The sequence below is a fragment of the Equus quagga genome, chromosome 9, assembly GCF_021613505.1.
Source record: "Equus quagga isolate Etosha38 chromosome 9, UCLA_HA_Equagga_1.0, whole genome shotgun sequence".
NCBI classification, from domain to species: Eukaryota; Metazoa; Chordata; class Mammalia; order Perissodactyla; family Equidae; genus Equus; species Equus quagga.
The window spans coordinates 114,898,512-114,918,593 of NC_060275.1; the positions used below are offsets into that span (position 1 = coordinate 114,898,512).

The window sequence follows — 20,082 nt, forward strand, 5'->3', positions numbered from 1 at the left end:
CTTCTTATTGGTCCTTGAACACACTTGTGGCTCCATCATCTAGAATGTTCTTCTACCAAATATCCACATAATTCCCATATCGATTCATTCAGGCCTCTGCTTCAATGTTGCTTAGTCAGTGGTGACTTCCCTGATCACTCTGGTCTGAAATACAACCTTCCATCACTCTATAGTATCCTATTCTGTTTTATTTTTCTTAAAGTTTATCACCACTGAACTATTGCATATGTGTTTGTTTATTACATTATTGTTGTGTTGCCTAACAGAATGCAAGTAATATGAGAGAAAGGACGCTTTTGGGGTTGCTGTTGTCTTCCCAGCATCTCTAACTATGCTTGGTATGTGGTAGCTCAATAAATAGCTGTTAAATGACTCCACAAGTGATTGACTGAATGCATGTATGAATTTCTATTTCTATTACAAATACTGAGAATATACTCCTAGATACAAAGTAAAACTACATTGGCCCATTTCATTGAGTAAAAACATGCTCAGTTCCCTTTTGATTGTTATTGTTCCTCAAATCCTACTATACCCGTGATATATAGCTAACTACAACAAAAATCAGTTTTCATTCCTGGAGAGAACCTGTTGCTCAGAATGTGCATGCTACCATCTTAGAGAATGAAGATGAGGAGCAAAGTCCAGGGAAAGCAGAGCTGTGTGCTGGAGGGATCCTCGATCCCCAATGAATCTGAGAGAGAGCGCCACACTACCTCTGACCTTTGATTATGGGGAAGGAACTAAACTGCTAACTTAACATTCAAGCTACTAATTGTGAGGCATTTCCTTACTTTCAGATGACCCAAATCCAAAGTTGTATATTGTTCATGTCAGTAAAAGCCATATGGTTTATTAATCTTGGGCAGTGAGAATGATCTTACTTCTTTCTTTCTTTATTTTTTGCTTCACCCTAAGAGTCACACCCACTGCATCAAGGTACATAGGGAGTAACTTACTTTCCTGGTATCCAGTGCTTAGGCGCACCAATTCGGATGTCCACCAAAGCAAACTGCCTCCACAATACTTATTCTCCATTGTTTGTGTTTAGAAAACCAAGTCTACTTTCAATGGACATGAATGATTCTACCAGTAAACTTCCTCCTATATATAGTTTTTCCTTTTTGGAGATAAAAAAATAAAAATAACTCTTTTGGAATGAGTATTAAAGAATCAATGAACATTGATTATTGAAATGAATAATGGAGTAATGGAATAACAATGGAATGAGTATTAAGAAATCTCAATAGAAATAATAGTTCTGAGATATTGAAGATTACAATTTACTATTAATTTTCCTTAAGTAAAATATCATTATTATTAATTTAACTTGGGCTATAATGAAACACATTATATTAAACTAAACTTTATTAAAAAAAATACTCCTTATTTTGACAATTACCCATGCCTGGTTTAACATAATCTATTTAGTTTGGCAGAAATATGAATGAAACTATTAAAAATGTAAATATAATTCATGCCTGATCATTTTTGATCTTTGAAGGTGACTCAGATTTCTGATAAAGTTATAGACAGACAGAAGAGAGAGAAAAAACTCCAAGAAGACGAGCCCATTAATAATTTAATTATAGCTACTTAAATTCTGAGACTAGAGCCAGATTCAAAAGTTATGGGCCAAATAGGGATGATGTAAGGCCATCTTTCAGGTAAACACTTCCCCTTACTTATGTTTTCAAGGTCACAAATTCTTCTGTTAAGTTATTCATTCATTCACCCACTTAATCAACTTCCTCCTTTTTTCAAAAAAAAAAACACAAGGCAGTTTACCAAAAAGAAAACAAACAAAACAACACAAAACTATGATCATATTAAAAAACAAGTGAGAGCACACCAGAAAAACTGAGAAGCACCATTAGCCCAATGAAAATGCTTCATAAAATATAACAAAATTATGTTTTTAAATAGATGAGCTCATAAGCAAGGAAGAGAAAACACTTGATACATAGAGGTTATTCAAAAACAGAATGCTGAGAGACATTGATGCAAAACGGCCCAGGAGGAACCAGGCGGCACAAGGCTGACACATGTCACAGAAGGTGGGATTTAATGTCTACACAAGGTAAGCGATGTTCTCAGATATTTGATTAATGGGAAATTGGAATTGAGGTCTTGAATAAAGTAGGAAGTGATAAGATACTCTCCTACCAGGAAATAGGAAACATATAAACTATGCCCCCCGGTCTGGTAATTTTCAGGGAAGCGGACATCAGTCCAGGGCCATGAGTGGAGAGAGTCATCTCTGAAAACTGAGATCCCCAATCCCGCTCCATGCTAAGGGGTTAATCAAGTTCACATAATCTATTTTGTAAAGGAACCTTGACCTAAGGATTTAACAAAATATTGTGACTTGAAGTGGTGAACCCCAGAGGCATGTGGCAGAGATACACTGAAAACTATATCATAGTGATGCCTTCACATCTCACAATATATGAAATTACCATGGACCAAAACCCTTACTGTTGATGAACTCACAGTGAAAATCACAGATAACACAGGGAGATACACAACTATGAGAGTCAACTAATAGACTAAATGGCAGAATTCATGTATTTATGCACCATAAGTAACAGAATGAAACAAGTGATATTTTCACATACTATGCGTAAAATCTTCTACTAAAGGAAAATAAAAAAATGGAATCCATAAGCAAACTATAGAATTATAAAAAAATTCAGATTTTAAAAAGAACCAGTAGACTTGTTAGATATGAAAAACTAATCATTGATGTTATTAACTGAAATGTGGATGAGGAATTCACCAGAATACTTCTGTAGCACAAAGAAATAAAGAGCTGTAAACTTTGAGGAAAAAATACAAGACCTGGAACAAAGACTGAATAGCACAATAAACAATTAATAGGAATTCTAGGAGGAAAGAAAAAAGATAGAAGCAATATATATGGTGATAAAGTCAGAAAATTGCCAAGAACTGAGCAAAAACATGAATCCTCAGATTGAAAAAATCACACGCAGTCACTCAGGTAAATAAAAAAATACACATCTAGAAACAATATAGCAAAAATCCAGAAACAAAAAAGCCCCCAGAGAGGAAAAATAGATTACCTAAAATGGAATGTAACCACATTGAGAAGACATTTCATTAGCAACAAGAGAGGCTGAAATTCATGTAATAATAGCATCATAATACTAAGGGAAAATAAGAGTTAATCTAGAATTTTATACCCAGTTGACTATTATTCAAGAGCAAATGTGAAATAAAGCAGATAAAGATATTTTAATATGAAGAAAAAATGGAAGCAGTTGCTACTCACAGACCCTCAATAAAAAAACCAATGAATGATATAGCAAGAAGGAAAATAAACTTGAAGAAAGGAAAAACTTTAAAAATGCATTGAGGAGTAAATAAATTGGTAAAGAACAAGGGTAAATCTGAATAAGTATTGACTATAATTGCCATCTGGAACTAAAATCTTAAGAAATAATTACATAGAAAAGACACAATAACTTTAGAATTTACTAAATTAAGACTATATGTTAAAATTTTAATGGCAATCATTAAAAGAAAATCATTTACAGGAGAGATATATATAGAGAGATACCTAGCTACATATATATATCCTAACTAGTAAAGGAAAAAAATGAAAATGTGATCAATGCTTTACAAGTTGGGGATGGAGGTGGGGAAGAAGCAAGGCAAAGCAAGATAAATGGAACATAAAATAAGAGAGCAGAAGTGGGTCCACATACATCAATAAAAACATCAAAATACAAATGGAATCGTCACATTAACACAGAGAAAGATATCAGATTAAATAAATAAAAAATGAAATAAAAATAGATTCTTTTTACAGGAAGCATAACCACAGGATAATGCCCCTAAGAGCATGGAAACATATTTATAGTAAATATGACATAGCATTAACATTTGTAAAGTCTGGATTATTTGCACATGCATGTTGATTATATTACACTCTCACTTTTCTGTATCTTTGAAATATTTCACAGCAAGAATTGTTTATAAAGAAAAAAGAAAGAAAAAACAAAGTCATTAACATGAAAGAAAAATGAAGGAAGAAGACTAATATAACTAATATAATGAAGCCAGTACAGAAGTTCAGGTCTCAACTCTATTAGACAAGTCCACAGACCTTTCTCTGAGCTTTCTAACTGCCAAGATAAAGAGGGAAATGCAACCAGCACAGATTTCACAATGCTCGTGCTGAAATCCAACTTGTTGCTCAAGAGAAACACAATAATAATTGGTGACGATACCCAAGAGAAAGAACTTCCAAGGGTCTCATAAAGACACAACACAACAGAAGAGAGACAAGAAGATAAAAGCAAAGACAGAGAAGACATCTCCTTGATGTTTTCTTAGAAGTGCAATCCCATGAAATGTTTTTCTTGGTCCCTGGAAGTCTTTTTGTCTTCTTTGGCATCATCTTTTAAAACGCCCTAGTCACTTTCCCCTTTCCCAACTCTTTCCAGTAGATGACAAATCTTATCTTAATTATGATGGAGAAAGTATAAAAATGCCCATCCAATAGGAAGATGTAGAAAAATTAATGAATTTATCTACTTAAGAGTAAGAATAAGGGTCCATTTCCCTTGGTACTGCTTGCTTTACCTATAGAACTTAATTTTTAATGCTCCTTTGCTCCACCAGGGCATCATTTCAATGCAAATTTATGGGGCAAAAGGGAAGTCTAGTGGGAACCTCTTCTAAAAGGGGGCAGATAGTTTTGGAATTGTACATATATGAATAATACTTTGACTTGTCATTACTGCCATAAATGCCTTGGTATTGGCTCATTGCCCAGAACAGTATCCTTTGGAGTACAGAGGGGGAATGGCAGACCATTTCTTCCTAGTTTGCTCAGCATTTTCATGAGACAAAATGTAATCCAGCCTCAGCAATTCAAGCTGCCCACAATGCCTCCTGAAGTTAAATGCACACACACAACTAAATCCTACTAGTTTGGAAATGGTCGCTTTGGCCTTCACAAAATGGATAGTGATAAGGGGAACGAAAATTTATCTTAAAATTTCTTTCTATAACCCCAATTGTTGAAAGAAGAACAAAAGTTTTGTTTTCTTTTTCTTTTCTTTTAGACTATAGAATCAGAAGAAACAGTTTCTTTAAAGAAAGTCAATTGACTTATACTGCACTCATTAAAAAGGTACAAGAGAAAGACAATCTAGGAATCAGAGAGTGGCTGGAATTTCACCAACAGGTGGAAGTAGGACGAACCCATCCCAAAGCACGAAAGTGTGAAATCCGGCTTACTCAGTTTCTCCCCTGTGTACCCAGGTCTCTCCTGGGAGGGGCAAATTAGACAGTGACCCATAATAATCAGAGATGGCGGCACAGAGTAGACTTGAGGGAGAAGAATATGAAATCAGAACAGATGAGAGGGTATAGTGTGCCCAGAGTAGGTTTTGTCTTTTCAATATACAATAACATGATTTGTTTATTAGAAACAACATCTGGCCATTCTGCCCTTTCTGTGTAAAGTTTATGAGGCTACATTTCTTAGACTCAGCATCAGAGAAATACAGAAATCAAAGTAAGAAGGTTAAATTTATTTTTTTTTAAATCCCTATAGGGTGAATCAACATGTCCACTTTGAAAATGCAATATTACTATAACTAACTACGACACATGGGGGCCACTTAACTTCACAGATCCTGAATTAACCTCCCCTCATGCCCTCCAGCCTCGGGCATGTTACATAACCCCTCTGTTTGGAACTTTGCATCCTCTCATATCCTTTAGTATAACTGTGCTCCAGTAGAAAGGCACACCCAGTGAGAATCCCAATGCAGAATCATATGTACTTACTTTGGTAATACCAGAATCTGCACAATAAAGATGCAGAAGAATATGAGACAAGCGCAAGTCACGTAGTACTTGAATGCCGGCAGTGCAGTGGCTCGGTACTAAAGGGGGAAGAAGAAGACCGTGAGTGACAGTTCTCTCAGAGAAGGGCTGAAACAATCATCCAGCAGCCTAACTACACCTAGTTCATGCATCACACTTGTAAATTGTAGATTGTGGAAAAAAAGAGCTAAGGACAATGGCTGTTCATCTCCGGCAGGGAGTGCTTCCTCCCTCCAAATGTGCTGTGAAAGAGTGACTCCCACAGACCACGATTTTTATGAGTAAAACTGTTTGGAAACCCATTTACAGGTAACTGAATCAGCCCAGCAAGGAGAGAGAGCGCCTGACCAGAAAGATGAGTGAGTGGCCTGAAGGGACCACTGGACCGTGCAGATGCTCTGGTTCCCATATAGGTCCAATGTCTGGAATTAGTTGGGGAAAGCAAATGACTTTTCACATAATAATAGTTTACTTTTGAATAGTATTGAGGAAATACAATTTCCTTATTGCATTTATTTATTTTGGTATCTTATCGTATTATTTACCTCAATGCTCCTTAGAGGTGGGCAGTCAGTTTACGAGACCCAGCCCAGCAGGCCCTGCTCTGGTCTGCGATCATTCCATTTGCGTGCCTGGGCCTGGCTGAGGGACTCTCTTCCCACCTGTCAGGCTCCATCAGCAGAGTTCACATGGCTTTCTATAACATCTAGAACCAAAACCGACTGGTGTAGCTGCCCACCTGGGACTGCCCCTGCTTCAGTTATGCAGGAAAAGAGCCAGTCACGCTGCTCTGATAATGATGATAATGACCTCCGTGGCATCCAGCCTTAATGATGGCGCCAGGCACTCCAAATGCTTTACACGTACTAACTCATTTAATCCACACAACAACCGCCTGAGGCAGGAACTATTATTGTCCCTATTTGCAGACGAAAGAACTTCAGACCAGAATGATTGATCAACTTTCTCAGGAAGACACAGCATGTGGTGAAATCAGGGTCTTCACCCAGGCGAACTGGCTCCCGAGCTCAGGCTCCCAACCACGAGCTACACTGCCTCTCAAAAGAGGGTTTTATAATAAAATTAAAGGAAATAAAGTGTTTGTGGCAATGCTGTTGAAACCAATTGACAACGCTGGCAGGTTGCATTGGCTCCATCTGCACAGGCTGTTTCCCAAGTTGCAGGAGGTTCTAGTATGTTTTTCTCAGGTTTTAGCCACTGGGGTTTTACTGTGGGATGATGGATCTCTGGGTGGTCTATTCAAGTTTCTCTTCCTCTATGTCTTGCTGCCTTTGACCCCTCCTGCTGGCCTTGAAGAGCTCTCTAAAATGTGCCTCAAAGGTGGCCTCTGCAAATATGTACATGTGGGGAATGTCAGCAAGAGCTGCATTTTTAAATGATGATCACCTTCTATTTACTGGAATTTTTTTTGGTGCATTTTGTGACTTAATAGCCAGGATAAACTACATGCTGATGAAGAGGCAATATCAGCATACGCGGAGAAACGTGATTACATTCTGTGCATTCAATTATATTCTTCTCTTTTACCTTCTTCTGGGCTTTGTGGAGAGAGATGAGTAGGAATTTCCTTGTGGTATTAATAAACGAAATGGACTTCTATCAGGAAGGGAATAATTTAACATTTAAATGATAAGGAACCATCAGCGTCTATTAAAGTGATTCAAGGGTAAAATGATCAATAATAATAATAAACTACATCAAATATAAACTTGATAAACCATCTGTGGTCAATATGCTGACTTAGAAGTGGACAACGGATCTTCTTGAGCACTAATACCAAAGAAAATTTACGTATAACTGTAAAATGCAACGCTGATGAATTTAGAAAGGAATTTTGACTTTTAATACTTCTGTTCAATATCCATAAAACAATGAACTGAATGTTCTCAACGGAATTTTAATACCTGTGCTATGACTGCTGCCGTTATTATAGTACCTTTTGTTCAAACTAAGGCCGTAATTGTATGGTTGGGTGACGCAAATTGCCTTTAACTGGTTCTTTTTCCAGATCGACACAAAACAAAAGGCTAATGAGATAAAGTTGACCTAGAAGAACATTTCTTGTTTCTGCAGCAATTAGTTAATTCATTTTAGCGAATCCATGTTAAACTTGACATTAAAAACCAAATGTCTGCTTATTTATTTGTCCTGAAATAGTTCTTCCTTTAGGAGTCATAATATGAAGGCATTTAAATGCAACAAAACGTAAAATTGGAGGGTTTCTAATTCTCCCAAACAGGTGTTGAATGTAAATCTCATATTTCTGTCAAAAAGTTAAAATAATTCGTGAAAAAACACTGTAAATTTATCCAAAATGATTTTGCTTTCTTTTAAACCTTTTCGAAGAAAATTTCCCATTGAGAAAGTATGTTATTAGTTCATGTCCTTTTCCTTTGGCCATGTTGCAAACATCACCTACTACCAGGAGTGCTGGGAATAGTGACCAGCCAAAGATGGAAACTCGGTAGCAAGAAACACGGTAAAACAGTGTATGCATGGGAGAAGCACAGGAAAAGCTAGGAAGGGTTCTGATAGAGTTAGAGGCAGCTTAAACGTCAAATATAAAAAAAGAGTGCAATTTCACGAAGGAATTTTTAAAAACTAACATTTCAGAAAAAGTGATTGCTTTTGAAAAAAAATAGCTTACTTCTTTTTCTAGTATTTTATTGTAGAAAAGCAATGAGATTCTCTGAATATCTTCAGACTTGAGCCATTGCCTGGAAATAAAAAGAACAGGCACATCATAAAACCAGACCTCCAACCAAACATCTGGAATTACTTTTGTTTAATAATTTGCGCTCTTCTTTATTGCAAATTATCCAAAATTGAATATTTTTTTTAAAAAGTACAATGTCAAATAACTGGATATGTAATCTAGAGACTGTTAATAGGATCTGAAAATATAATATTCCTACTCACACACCACAGTCCTTGGAAAATTTGACATCACAAACTGTCAGACAAAATTGAAACTCAAGCTATCCAAATTAAATAACTAGGGAGTTAGCTCATCAAAAGGATTCAAGGAGATCAATAAATTCATTCCCTGACATTTTACCGAAATCGCATGGTAGCTTCATCTCCTAAAGGCTTTGGTTCATGGAGAAGCACCACTTTTCTTAGCTTTTAGCAAGCAACACATCACAGACATCAAAACCATTTAGCATGCCTTTAAGTGCTGGCGAGAAGTTTTGCTTCTTTCACCCTTACTGAAAATAACTTTCATTGTCATGCTTTTCATTTCTATAAGGTAAAAAATTGCGTTTAAATACAGTTTTCAAAAAACGGGTAAAACCACCAATGTAAGAAGCAATTGGTTCAGACCACTAACATACTGTGTTGATGCAAACATAAACACCTGTGCAAAGTATATATCTATCTCAGATGTTAAAAAATAAGTAAAAATTATATGCAAGTATCCATGCTTCTTCTTTTTTTTTTTTTTTTAAGAAGATTAACCATGAGGTAACATCTGCCACCAATCCTCCTCCTTTTTTTCGCTGAGGACGACTGGCCCTGAGCTAACATCCATGCATATCTTCCTCTACTTTATATGTGGGACGCCTACCACAGCATGGCTTGCCAAGCGGTGCCATGTCTGCGCCCGGGATCCAAACCAGTGAACCCTGGGCCACCGAAGCGGAACGTGCGCACTTAACCGGTGTGCCACTGGTGGCCCCACAGGTATCCATTCTTACAGGTTGATTGATTTTTAGAAATCTGTTGTAAAAAAGTAGTTGAGATAGAGAAAGAGCTTAAGGACCAAACTTTTCACCAGAATGTTGTATGTATTCACCAGCTAAACAGCAACACCAGGCATACGATTGAGCAAGCTGGTCATATAGGCCTGATACACTCACAGTTTGGCAAGAAAATAAACACACAATTTATTATATAAAGCTAAGTGAAACAGAAAGGTACACATTCTTATATTCATGAGTACAAGAACATAAGAAAACATTGAAATCTATGCATCAAGAGAAATATTTAGAAATGAATATCAACAAAATATATTACCAACTTGTTTGGGTCATTACATTGAGGAATCATATTTCTACCTTCCTAATTTTTCTTAAATAAATATTTCTATAATAAAATAGCAACAATCTGAATTTTATATATATGAGTGTATATGTGATATATATGCATACACATGTACATATCTACAAGTGTATATAATGATATATCTACCTCCACAGCTACACCTACATATCTATATATAGGGAAGGGAATATATATATACCTTCAGAAATAAAATTAGGTTTTGCATAAATTTCCCAAAAATCTTATACACCTGTTCAATTATCAATACACATGAATTTCTAAGCATAGTACTTTTCCAACCCCTTGGTCTTATGTCTATGAATTTCGACTAACTGAGATATATTTGCAAGATAGAGTGAAGGCCTTTGAGGGTCCAGGACAACAGGCCAAGTGACCTGTTACACTTTACTCAGTAATCCACAAGTGCAGCCACCCGCTGATTTCAGATTAGGGTCTCTAAATTTAGACCGATGTTTCACATTAGGGCTAACAACAAGTTGACCCAGGAGATCAGCGCATCTGAGGAGGGACATTTCCAGGTCTCCTTGGACAGCCCTGTGCCCGGAACCTCTCGACAGTTCTGAAGACTCTCACAGCACACACACTATGACGAGCTTGAATATCCCAGAAGACTAAACCGAGGCCCGGAAGTCAGTAATGTATTCCAGAATGATTGCCATTAAAAGTGAGGACTATAAAAATACTTTTTGATTCAAAGTCACAAGCATACGTATCAGAGAAATAAACTTTTTTTTTGTATTTCTTATTACTGCACTAATTGCAGAAATATGTTACTGCTGTTTTATGAGACTAGTTGAAGGAATCAAAGGTTGGTGAATATTAAAATGAGCAGAAAATAAAATGTAAGATAAATTTTAACTATATTCATTTTTAGAACTGTGTACTTGTTATGAATATCAAACTATGAATAATGCATGCAGGTAACATTAAAAACAGGTTTTTTCTACATTGAGAAAGAAAAATCTAATTTAAAAATGCTCCTGGATGATATAAGCTTGGAAATAAAATAAGAGTGAAATTTATAAAGTAGAAATAAAACCAGCTCCTCCGCCATATTCGCAGACCAGGCTTCAGTTTCCTCTCCGAGGCCCAAAGGTGGACAGGAAGGGCCCAAGACTGACACTTGCTCTCTTGTGTCCAGCACCTAACACTGAGCTTTGTAAGCCATGAGCAATGGATTGATTCTTGGAGCAATGACTAATTTCAACCAACTGTTGGCTGTGCCTTCCTTTTCCCACAGCAAGTTGGGTTTGGCCTGTGGCTTCTTCTTGAAGCAATAACTGATGGGCCTAATTCTTGTTAGCTTGTCCTCAGAATTAAGGAGAGGATGCTTTTCCCACAGCCCTCGCCATCTCCTTGTATTCTGAGCTGGCCTCAGTTCCTATTACTGACTTGTAGAAAACTCAAAGACGTGTATACGTGATTTGGGTATTTCGAATAGGAAAGATTTGTGTGGGCTGATAAGGTCAGATAGTGTTTTTGGGAATTGGAACAAGAGAGAGAGAGAGGGAGAAGAGAAGAGAAATGAAGATGTCTCCTGACATGGTTCCTGACTCAAGTGGTCTGTGGCAAGAAGAAAGTCAACCCCACTCTGGGCTGTACAATAAGTGATTCTCTATTCATCTTCACTATGTTGTTGTATCCCTGGGCCCAGGCCAAATAAAGGCAATTCTAAACAAGATCCTGACTTGAGGTGAGATACATAAGTAGACCCACGTCCTCACCTGGGATTATTCTGGAATGTAAGATCACAGGCTCTTTCAGCAAAGGGGACACTGAAATGGAGAGAAGACCACTTTCCCATCGTTGTGGATTGAATATTTGTGTCCCTCCAACTCCTATGTTGAAGGCCTAACCTCCCAGTGTGGCTGTATCTGGAGATGGGGCCTCTAAGGAAGTAACTAAAGTTAAATGAAGTCATATGGGTGGGGACCCTGATCTGAAAGAATTAGTGTCCTCATAAAAAGAGACACCAAGAGCCTCCTCCCCCTGTTTCTCTGCACCATCCCAGAGGAAAGGCCATGTGAACACACAGGAAGAAGGCAGCCGTCTGCAAGTCAAGGAGAGAGCTCTCACCAGAACCCCACCATGCTGGCACCCCCATCTCAGACATTTAGCCCTCAGAACTGTAAGAAAATACTTTTTTGTCGTTTAAGCCACCTGGCCTGTGGCGTTTTGTTATGGCAGCCCGAGCTGACTTATACACCTACCCAGGCAGCGTTAATCCAAAGACTTCAGTGGCCTCGACTGTGCGACTGTGCACTCAGGCCCTGGGTGACCCTGTGGCATTTGGGGAAGGTGGTCCATGGAGCCACAGCTGAAACAAATGATGCTGGACTGGTGGTCTCTCAGTGTGGTCTGAGATGCCTCTGGTCTGTCTGTCATCCATGTGTGCATTAACTCCACTCCATGCACACAGATCGAAGCTGGCATCACACGTTTTTCATTAACTCACCAGCTCATTTCCTTCGCCACAGAGGCCCATGTTTCTCCCCCTTAGAACTTTTCACATTCTCTTTCTGTTTTTCCTTTTCAAAAAAACAAATTTAGGAGAGGTTCCTCATTCTAAAGATTAACTGTTTTAGCACACCCGTTTATTGAAATCAAACTTACAGGAGAGCCCAACTCTTCAGGAGGAAAATGCCACCGGGGAGGGAATGGCCTGGGCATCCTCCACACATGATGCCTCCCTTTCCACCTCTGTGGATCCCAGGAGAAGTTTCTGGTAAGCCTCTTTGGTGCTCAGCTATCATAACTGCTTTCCTACCCCACTTTGCCTACCCAGATAAGTCAAGGTCTCCCAAACCTGTGCCTTGAGCTTCAGCCTGCTGGAGGGCATGGCCATCTCTGCTTTGGCTGTGCAGGATTCATTTTAGGGTGTGCCTGTCTTGAGAAGTCCTCCACACACCACCAGAGCAGAATTGATCACACACTCACTGCATAGGACACTTCAACGGCGCCCACCCGCATAACCTGCTTTACACAAGCCCAAGGTGCTTCTCAGGGAATCTGACCCTTCTGCTCAAGCCTCTCCACCCCGAGAGACACCTGCAGGGCCTGTGTTCCCATCGTGCTGAAAACTGAAAAGCACACCTCCGACCCTGGCATGTGCTGTTCTCACGCCATGAGGCAAGATCTTCTTCTCTTCCTTTTAGTTTCCTCCAAGTTTTAGCTTGTGTGTCACCTTGTCCAGAAAACTCATGACTCTTCAGTCCAATGTACCTGCCTTTCCTCTGTGCTGTCCTCTTCTCTTGACCCGTTGCCCTCACAGGGCACTTGTATAGTGCACAGTGATGTCTTTCTCCCTCCCTTAGACATCAGGCTTTGAGAGGTCTTGTGTCTTGATAAGTCTGGTGCTCGGCAAATGCCGACATTGTTCAGCCTTTCACAAATGTTTGCTAAATGAGTAAATGAACGAATACATGAAAATCTGCATATAAATCACTGTTTTATGTCAATAGCAGAAAACAACTGAATGGCACATCAAGGCTGGAGTCCCTGTTGAATCCTCAAGTGGAAATTCAAGGAAGATCAGAAGAAGATCATATCAAAGAACAAGAGGGGTTAATTAGGAGGGCCTGACATCGGGAGTGACGCTAATTAAAAAATACATGCAGAATAGCTTCCATTTAAAAAATCTCCCTTTTGAGTTTTGAGTGCAGCTTGACATTTTCCCCTATTTGATTTCTGAAACACGTCGGGAAGATTACAACATAAGCAGTTATATCAACATTAAATACCACTTTAGAATAAAACTACATTAAAACACAAACATGCATTCAACTAACTAAACACGCGTTCAAATACTAAATGACACAATACAGACAGACAATCCAGAAGCAACTTTGACAAAAATTAAGCAAGGCCAATGATTGTACTTTCAACTGATCCCTTTAATAGAAACTTTCTAAAGGTGGGCACAGTAGTTTAAGAAGGTGGGCGTCCTTTGTGAAGACATGCTGAGGCTGATTTTATGCCTTTGTTTTTCATTGTTACTGTTATTATTATAGTTGACTAAACTTTGTCAAGGAACAAGATTTCCTCTCTCTTCTGATGTTGTATTTTGTTTTGGTGGGTCACAGAGTGGTAACTGCTATTTCCTCTGGTTGAATGAATATATCCTTCCACCCACGTTTTATGAAATCAGACTTTCCCCTGGGTTGTAGCTGCCAGGAGAATCCAGGTAATCATGTTTCTCTGTTGTGATGTGTTGAGGTTTCAACCGGGGCAGAGTTGAGGCGATTCCTTTACACTGATCCTGGTGCCGGCAAAGCAGAGCATTTGTGTGGGGTGCCGGGGTGCCCTAGGATGGGGGAAGGCTCTGTCTGCTGGGAGCACTCAAAGGGGCTCCAGGCAGGTGTTCATTCAATGAGCCAGCGTATCTGAATTGCAGCTCCAGCCTGACCAAGACAATTTATCGTATACACATGCAATTCCATACATACACACACCACACACACACATACACACTTGTGATTCTTTCACAAGTCCCATAAATATTCTAAAATAAATACCTACAAGGAACAATCTGGAAGGGGCACACATTTTGTAAAGCTGTGTAACTTAATTTTGGAGGCAAAGAGTTCTAGGTGAAAATCATTTTTGCTTTTTATAAGTCAACTTTCATGATAAAAAAATAAATAGCCAGGTGTCCACAAGGATGGAAACCTTCCCACGAAGGCTTTTCCTTTGGACCTATTGATGTTTTCGCTACAATTTAATTCAACAAACATTTATGGAGTGTCTAATGGGTACCAGGCAGCATACTGAGTCATTTACCTTCTGCCCTCCATGAGTTCAGCCATGACAAATGCCCCTAAGAAGAATTTGCAGGCTGATGAATGTACTCATTCTGTCCAGGCCATGAAAGCCATCACTTTCTTTAATTTTTCCCCCCATATTCTTGGACCATTTAAAACTACAAGAGCAATCCTTGGCTTCATAGACTGAATGACAATTTGCCCCCCAAAGAACTGGTCTTCTTCCCACTGCCCCCATGAATTCAGATTCTAATGCTCAAGACTCTCTTCCAGGATTTAGAACACAGGTACCTCCATATTCTCTGATTTTGCAGGGGAATAAATGCATTTTGAGTGGATAGCACCAGATAATATAACTTAAAGATTTTCCCATGTGGAATCTCTATTGATCTTTAAAAAGCATTACTTACTGAACACATTCTGTTATAATTTTTCTCTCTGTTTATATCTCATGTTGTTTGTCAGTAATTTATCTGGAGAGCATTTATCAGGCAGGAATTAACATTTTTTAAAAAGATGAAACACTGTTAAGAAAAGCTGCTGTTAAGGACAATTGAGATGATATGAATGATCTGTCTCAGAAAACTTGGCTTTGTCATGATAAGTATTACACAGTTTGTGGTGAAATTCTTCGGGAAAATATGACTATTTTGAAACAATAGAGGTTGAAATATGAGACTAATGATAATTTAAGATTAAAAGTACTCACTTTTGTGCATTAATTCCATCAATTGCTTGAATCATCCTTTCATTTAGTTCCTCTTCAAACCTTTTCTTTTGTGACTTGGTTCTACATGAAGGAGGAAATATCACGAGTAAGAATTATTAGTGAACTAAATATGCAGCCCATTTGTTTCTAGGATGCCAAAACCTCTGTTTAATTCTGTTAATTGAGGGAAAAAAAGAAACAACAGTCTATGAGCAGCCTTCTCTCTATTACCACATAGCCGCTCTCTGGACTGAATGAATTGAGTAGAGCTTTTGGTGCAGTGAAATGCTGCCCTACCACTCACTTGGAGTGAAATTAGACTAGGCATCCAAAAGCAGCACTGAGAGATATATACTTGATGCTGGAGATTAAAGAACCTTCTGTCCTAAGAGATGCATTAGCCCTTGACTTGTTGCCTTTATAAACTTGATTTCATGACAGAACACATTGGCTTTGGAAATTCCCCTGCAAAAAGGCGGTTTGGTTGACAAAACAGTCATTCCTTGTTCCTGTTTCCCTTGGTCAGTTTTCAAGAATTTGCAGAATGACAGTCTTATTTGAGGCATATCAGAGCTTAATTGTATGTCTTTGAATGTTCCTCAGTGTTTGACAGCTCTACACACAGAAAACCCCACTTACATTTGCAGACCACTTCTTGGTCTTGGAAGCAAATAATATTCAGTCATTAACACAAGATGCTTTGTAAATAAATTATGCCAAAATAATAGTGAGTTCCCCAAGGTTAATTTGACGATTAGCTTGAGAATGACATGAAGGAGAAAATCGAAATGCCTGTTTTTAAAAGTTAAATATCTACTGCAAAGAATATAAGCACAGTACAATCGCCAAACCGGCCCGAACCAGCCTGCATCTGAGTCTAGGTGTCAGCAAGTCACCTAGTCCAATGTGGAGGATGCACCTGGCTTCTCTGTCTTCTGGTTGGTTAAACTGCTAATTGAATAGACCTTCTACTTTGGAATGTAATGAATGCTTTTCTGAGTTCAGAATTGCCTTGATACAGATAACAATAGCATTAAATATACAATGCCGCATTTATCTGTAATTAAATCTCACAGAATTGTCATTAATGACATGCAAGGGGCATGCCAATTCCATCCTCCTTTGTAGGTCTGTGCCTTCAGGTCTTGCCTTCTTTAAACAGGCCATGGGCAGTCTTGGTTCAAAAACAGAATGATAATAAGTGATCCACCTACAGATACGGATTCAACTGAATTAGGAGGGTAAGCATACCAAATTCCAAGCTAATATGGAAGGCAAATTAATTTTTATCCTTCTTCTAAAAGAAGCAGGAAACCTTAGCCATCATCTAGCATGGCTCATTCTCATTTACAGTGAGGAGCTACCTTCATTTCATTTTTATCAGCCTTACACCTAGACTTGAGTTTCTTGACTTCTATTTGGTGGCTTTCTTTTCCAAAAAGTTTCAGCAAGTCTAAGAAGGAACATTTGTGGGTACCTCGAGCTCACAGGAAAACATAATCCTTCAATCTTATGCCCAAGGCTAACAATGGCATTGCCTTTGTGAATCTGTTTTAGGATTAGTTTAGATCACGTCTGTACAGCACTCAGTGCAGTAAATGTGGCACATGAAGTAGCCAATGAATGCAGAGTATCATGCATCCTTCGTACTCACTAATTACCTGGACGATTATTAACATATAGACAGTTTTCTTGTCTCTGTACTTATGTGACGTCTGCTATGGAAATGAGAGGATATCCTTGGGGCTAATAATCCACCCACCGGGAATTCTTAATCCGCCAACCAGGGCTTTGCTCCTCAGGCTTTCGGGGTTTGACTTTCTTGTCCTTGTTCCTGCCTCTGGGCCCCACCACTGGCCTCTACATTGCTCTCTGCCCTCAACCCCTCTCTGCAATTCCTCTCCATTCTTTCTCCCAAGCTCCTTCCTGAGCTGTCCCACCCCACGCCTGGGCTATTAACTCTCAGGAGGCATGGAAGAGGCAGCGCATTATCCCTGATGATGCTTCACCATCGTCCGATGGCCAGGCTGGAGGCTCAGAGAGTTTTATAACATAGGCCAGCTTACAGAGCCAGGGACACAAATGCGAGGGAAGCCCAGGGAGGCTGGCTTGAAAGTGGAGCCCTGTCCCTGAGGCCTTAGGGCCACCAAAGATCAACCATCACAGAGGAAAGAGGAAGAGATATGGAGGAGGCTCCTAGGAGGGCAGGCAGGACGGGAGGGCAATTAGGGAGGCAGGCTTTGGTGTCACAGAGTCTGGACACAAACCCTGGCCTCACCTCCATCAGCCACGTGACTCTGGACATTCTCCCAACCCCTTGTGCTTCAGTTTCCTCTCTTGTAAGATAATGGCAATAGCATCTACCATGGAGTAACGCTGTAAGGATGAAATTAGATTTCCCATATGCCTGTATAGATAAAAATGATAGCTTATCATGACCGTCTTCCAGACAGTATGCATCCAGTGAGAAGACACTGCCCACGCAACAGTGGTGCTCCATGAGGCATCCCTACTGTAATTTCAGTAGACAGACTCTTGAAGCAGAATTGCAGGGAGGGGCAGACAGATGACAGAAGAGCTATCAAACATGAAGTGAAAAGATGTCCATGAAATTTCTGTGCACAGCTGCTGGCAGATGTGCTGTCGTCTATGGCCTGAAGAGCCACACCTTCTCGAGGTATGCTATGGGGTCCATAGGATCCCTAAAACTTGCTTAAGTTCTCTTTGGTATGGCATTTGCCACTTAAAAAATAAGGCTTCAAAAGCCCAAGAATCCAATTATCCTTATAACATAGAACTAAAAGTGTCATATCACAATGTTAAAATTTCAAATTTTACACAAAATACAAATTAGAGCTCATTACAACAAATAAAGTCAGACAGAGGGATTCTGGAATAATGTGCACTATTTGCTCTCTTTTGGCAGGTGATAAGCTAAATAATTGTGTTCATTTTTTTTTACCTGAATACAATGCATTTTCTGCAAGAATAAACTCACTTCTGTGTGAGGAAAGAAAGGCTACGTCAAGTTTTAGGCCTTACGTTAATTATTTGAACATCTTCAATAATACTTGAATCCTAAACCAACATGAAGGTAAAACTCTGAACCCAAAAACTAGCAGAACATGGATAAGGGAAAGGATTATTGCCTGGGATCCTACGGTGGATGGCGACAGGGCTTCTGTGGATATTTGGCTCACATCTATGCCAATCTTCCTCTACTTTGTATGAGGGATGCTGCCACAGCATGGCTTGATGAGCAGTGTGTAAGTCCACGCCTAGGATCCAAACCCACGAACCCTGGGCCGCCAAAGTGGAGCACATGAACTTAAGCACTACGCCACTTGGCCGGCCCCTTTTTCCTTTTTTGAGCAGGCCGAGCAGCCTTTCTTTTCACTATAGAAAGGCTGGACTTACCTTGCTTTTATCTTTAGAATTCAACATAAAAAATGTAATTTTAAGGAACATATTCGTTTTAAGAAGATTAGATTTTTTACTACAGATTAATATTAAGAAGAGGCATTTTAAGAAAGCAATTTAAAGTTCTAAGGTGTTTACCAGGAGGTGTTTTCCTTTTTCCTCTCAATTCTAATGACAACACCACCAGTAATCCTACTTTTAGAAGCTGAAAGCAATTTAATAGGGCTTTTCACAAACAGCTGCTCTTTTTTAGAAGAAGTGGCTTTCAAAATTACTATAATTGAGGATAATTACTTTCAGAAATAAATAAAAAGCAATAAGCCTTTAAAAATTAGAAAGTGGAACATATACCATACCTTAACGTGCGATTTTGAAAATTATGCTGACCCATTGGTACATCCTATTGAAAAAGAAAAAAGGTTATTAGTTGCCAAAAACATACTTTAAGAATGTTTCAATGGTAAATATGTATAACATATTTCTTCTTTTATCATGGAAAGTATCACTTAGGTAACAATTATGCAGCGGAGAAAAAGAGCTTAATTATAAATGTGAAAAAAGATTAAAAACTCAGTTTATAGTTAGAATGTCGGTGTAATCTACAAACTCTGGATGTTGGAAGTATCCAAATTGTCTGAATTTTAAAAATTTACATCCTGATATTTGCAGATATGATTTCAAACAATGGCCTGCGGAGGACCATTATTAGAGTTACTGTAAACAGCTTACAATCACGTGAAGATGTAGTTTGGCACGAGACAAATACTTAATAAATGCTTCAAACCACAAACAGAACCATAAAATTTGTAGTTAATTCTTATTTCTGAACTAAGCCATTAAGAAATGGTACCATCGGTTAAGTACATGAAATCATAAATCATTGACCAAAAAGGAAAAAAATCAATGTAGGAGTGCTGATAGTTTCTCTAAAAGGAATGAGAGACACCAGTCAGGGTTTATCAGTGAGGGACCCACTGCGAAATGTTCAATAACAGACTTAAAAAAACACAAGACTTACTTTTATACATTTGTAGGGGAAATCAAAATAAAAGTTGGAACAAAATGGTTTCCAAAAAAGCTCTTCTTTGCTGCTTTATCTCTATGGTTAGATTACGAAATGTATTTAGCCTAGGGAAAGGTAAGATATTTTAAAAAATAATTGAACTCCAAGTTTTGTCACATAAAGTAAAATAATGCATTATTCACCAGCCCTATCAACATTGAATCGGTCAATGGAGTTCTGCA

General features: G+C 38.7%; 1 protein-coding gene across 3 annotated transcripts in view; it reads right to left on the reverse strand.

Annotated features, from left to right (window-relative positions):
* Positions 1 to 20,082, reverse strand: part of ADCY2 (adenylate cyclase 2) — a 401,911-nt gene that overhangs the window by 83,729 nt on the left and 298,100 nt on the right. For all 3 annotated transcript variants that reach the window (XM_046672164.1, XM_046672163.1, XM_046672165.1), the window contains exons 11-14: positions 19,194 to 19,237; positions 15,418 to 15,498; positions 8,531 to 8,600; positions 5,824 to 5,921 (exon numbers count right to left, since the gene is read on the reverse strand). In XM_046672164.1, the coding sequence (XP_046528120.1) occupies positions 5,824 to 5,921; positions 8,531 to 8,600; positions 15,418 to 15,498; positions 19,194 to 19,237 (293 nt within the window). The remainder of the gene's footprint in view (positions 1 to 5,823; positions 5,922 to 8,530; positions 8,601 to 15,417; positions 15,499 to 19,193; positions 19,238 to 20,082) is intronic.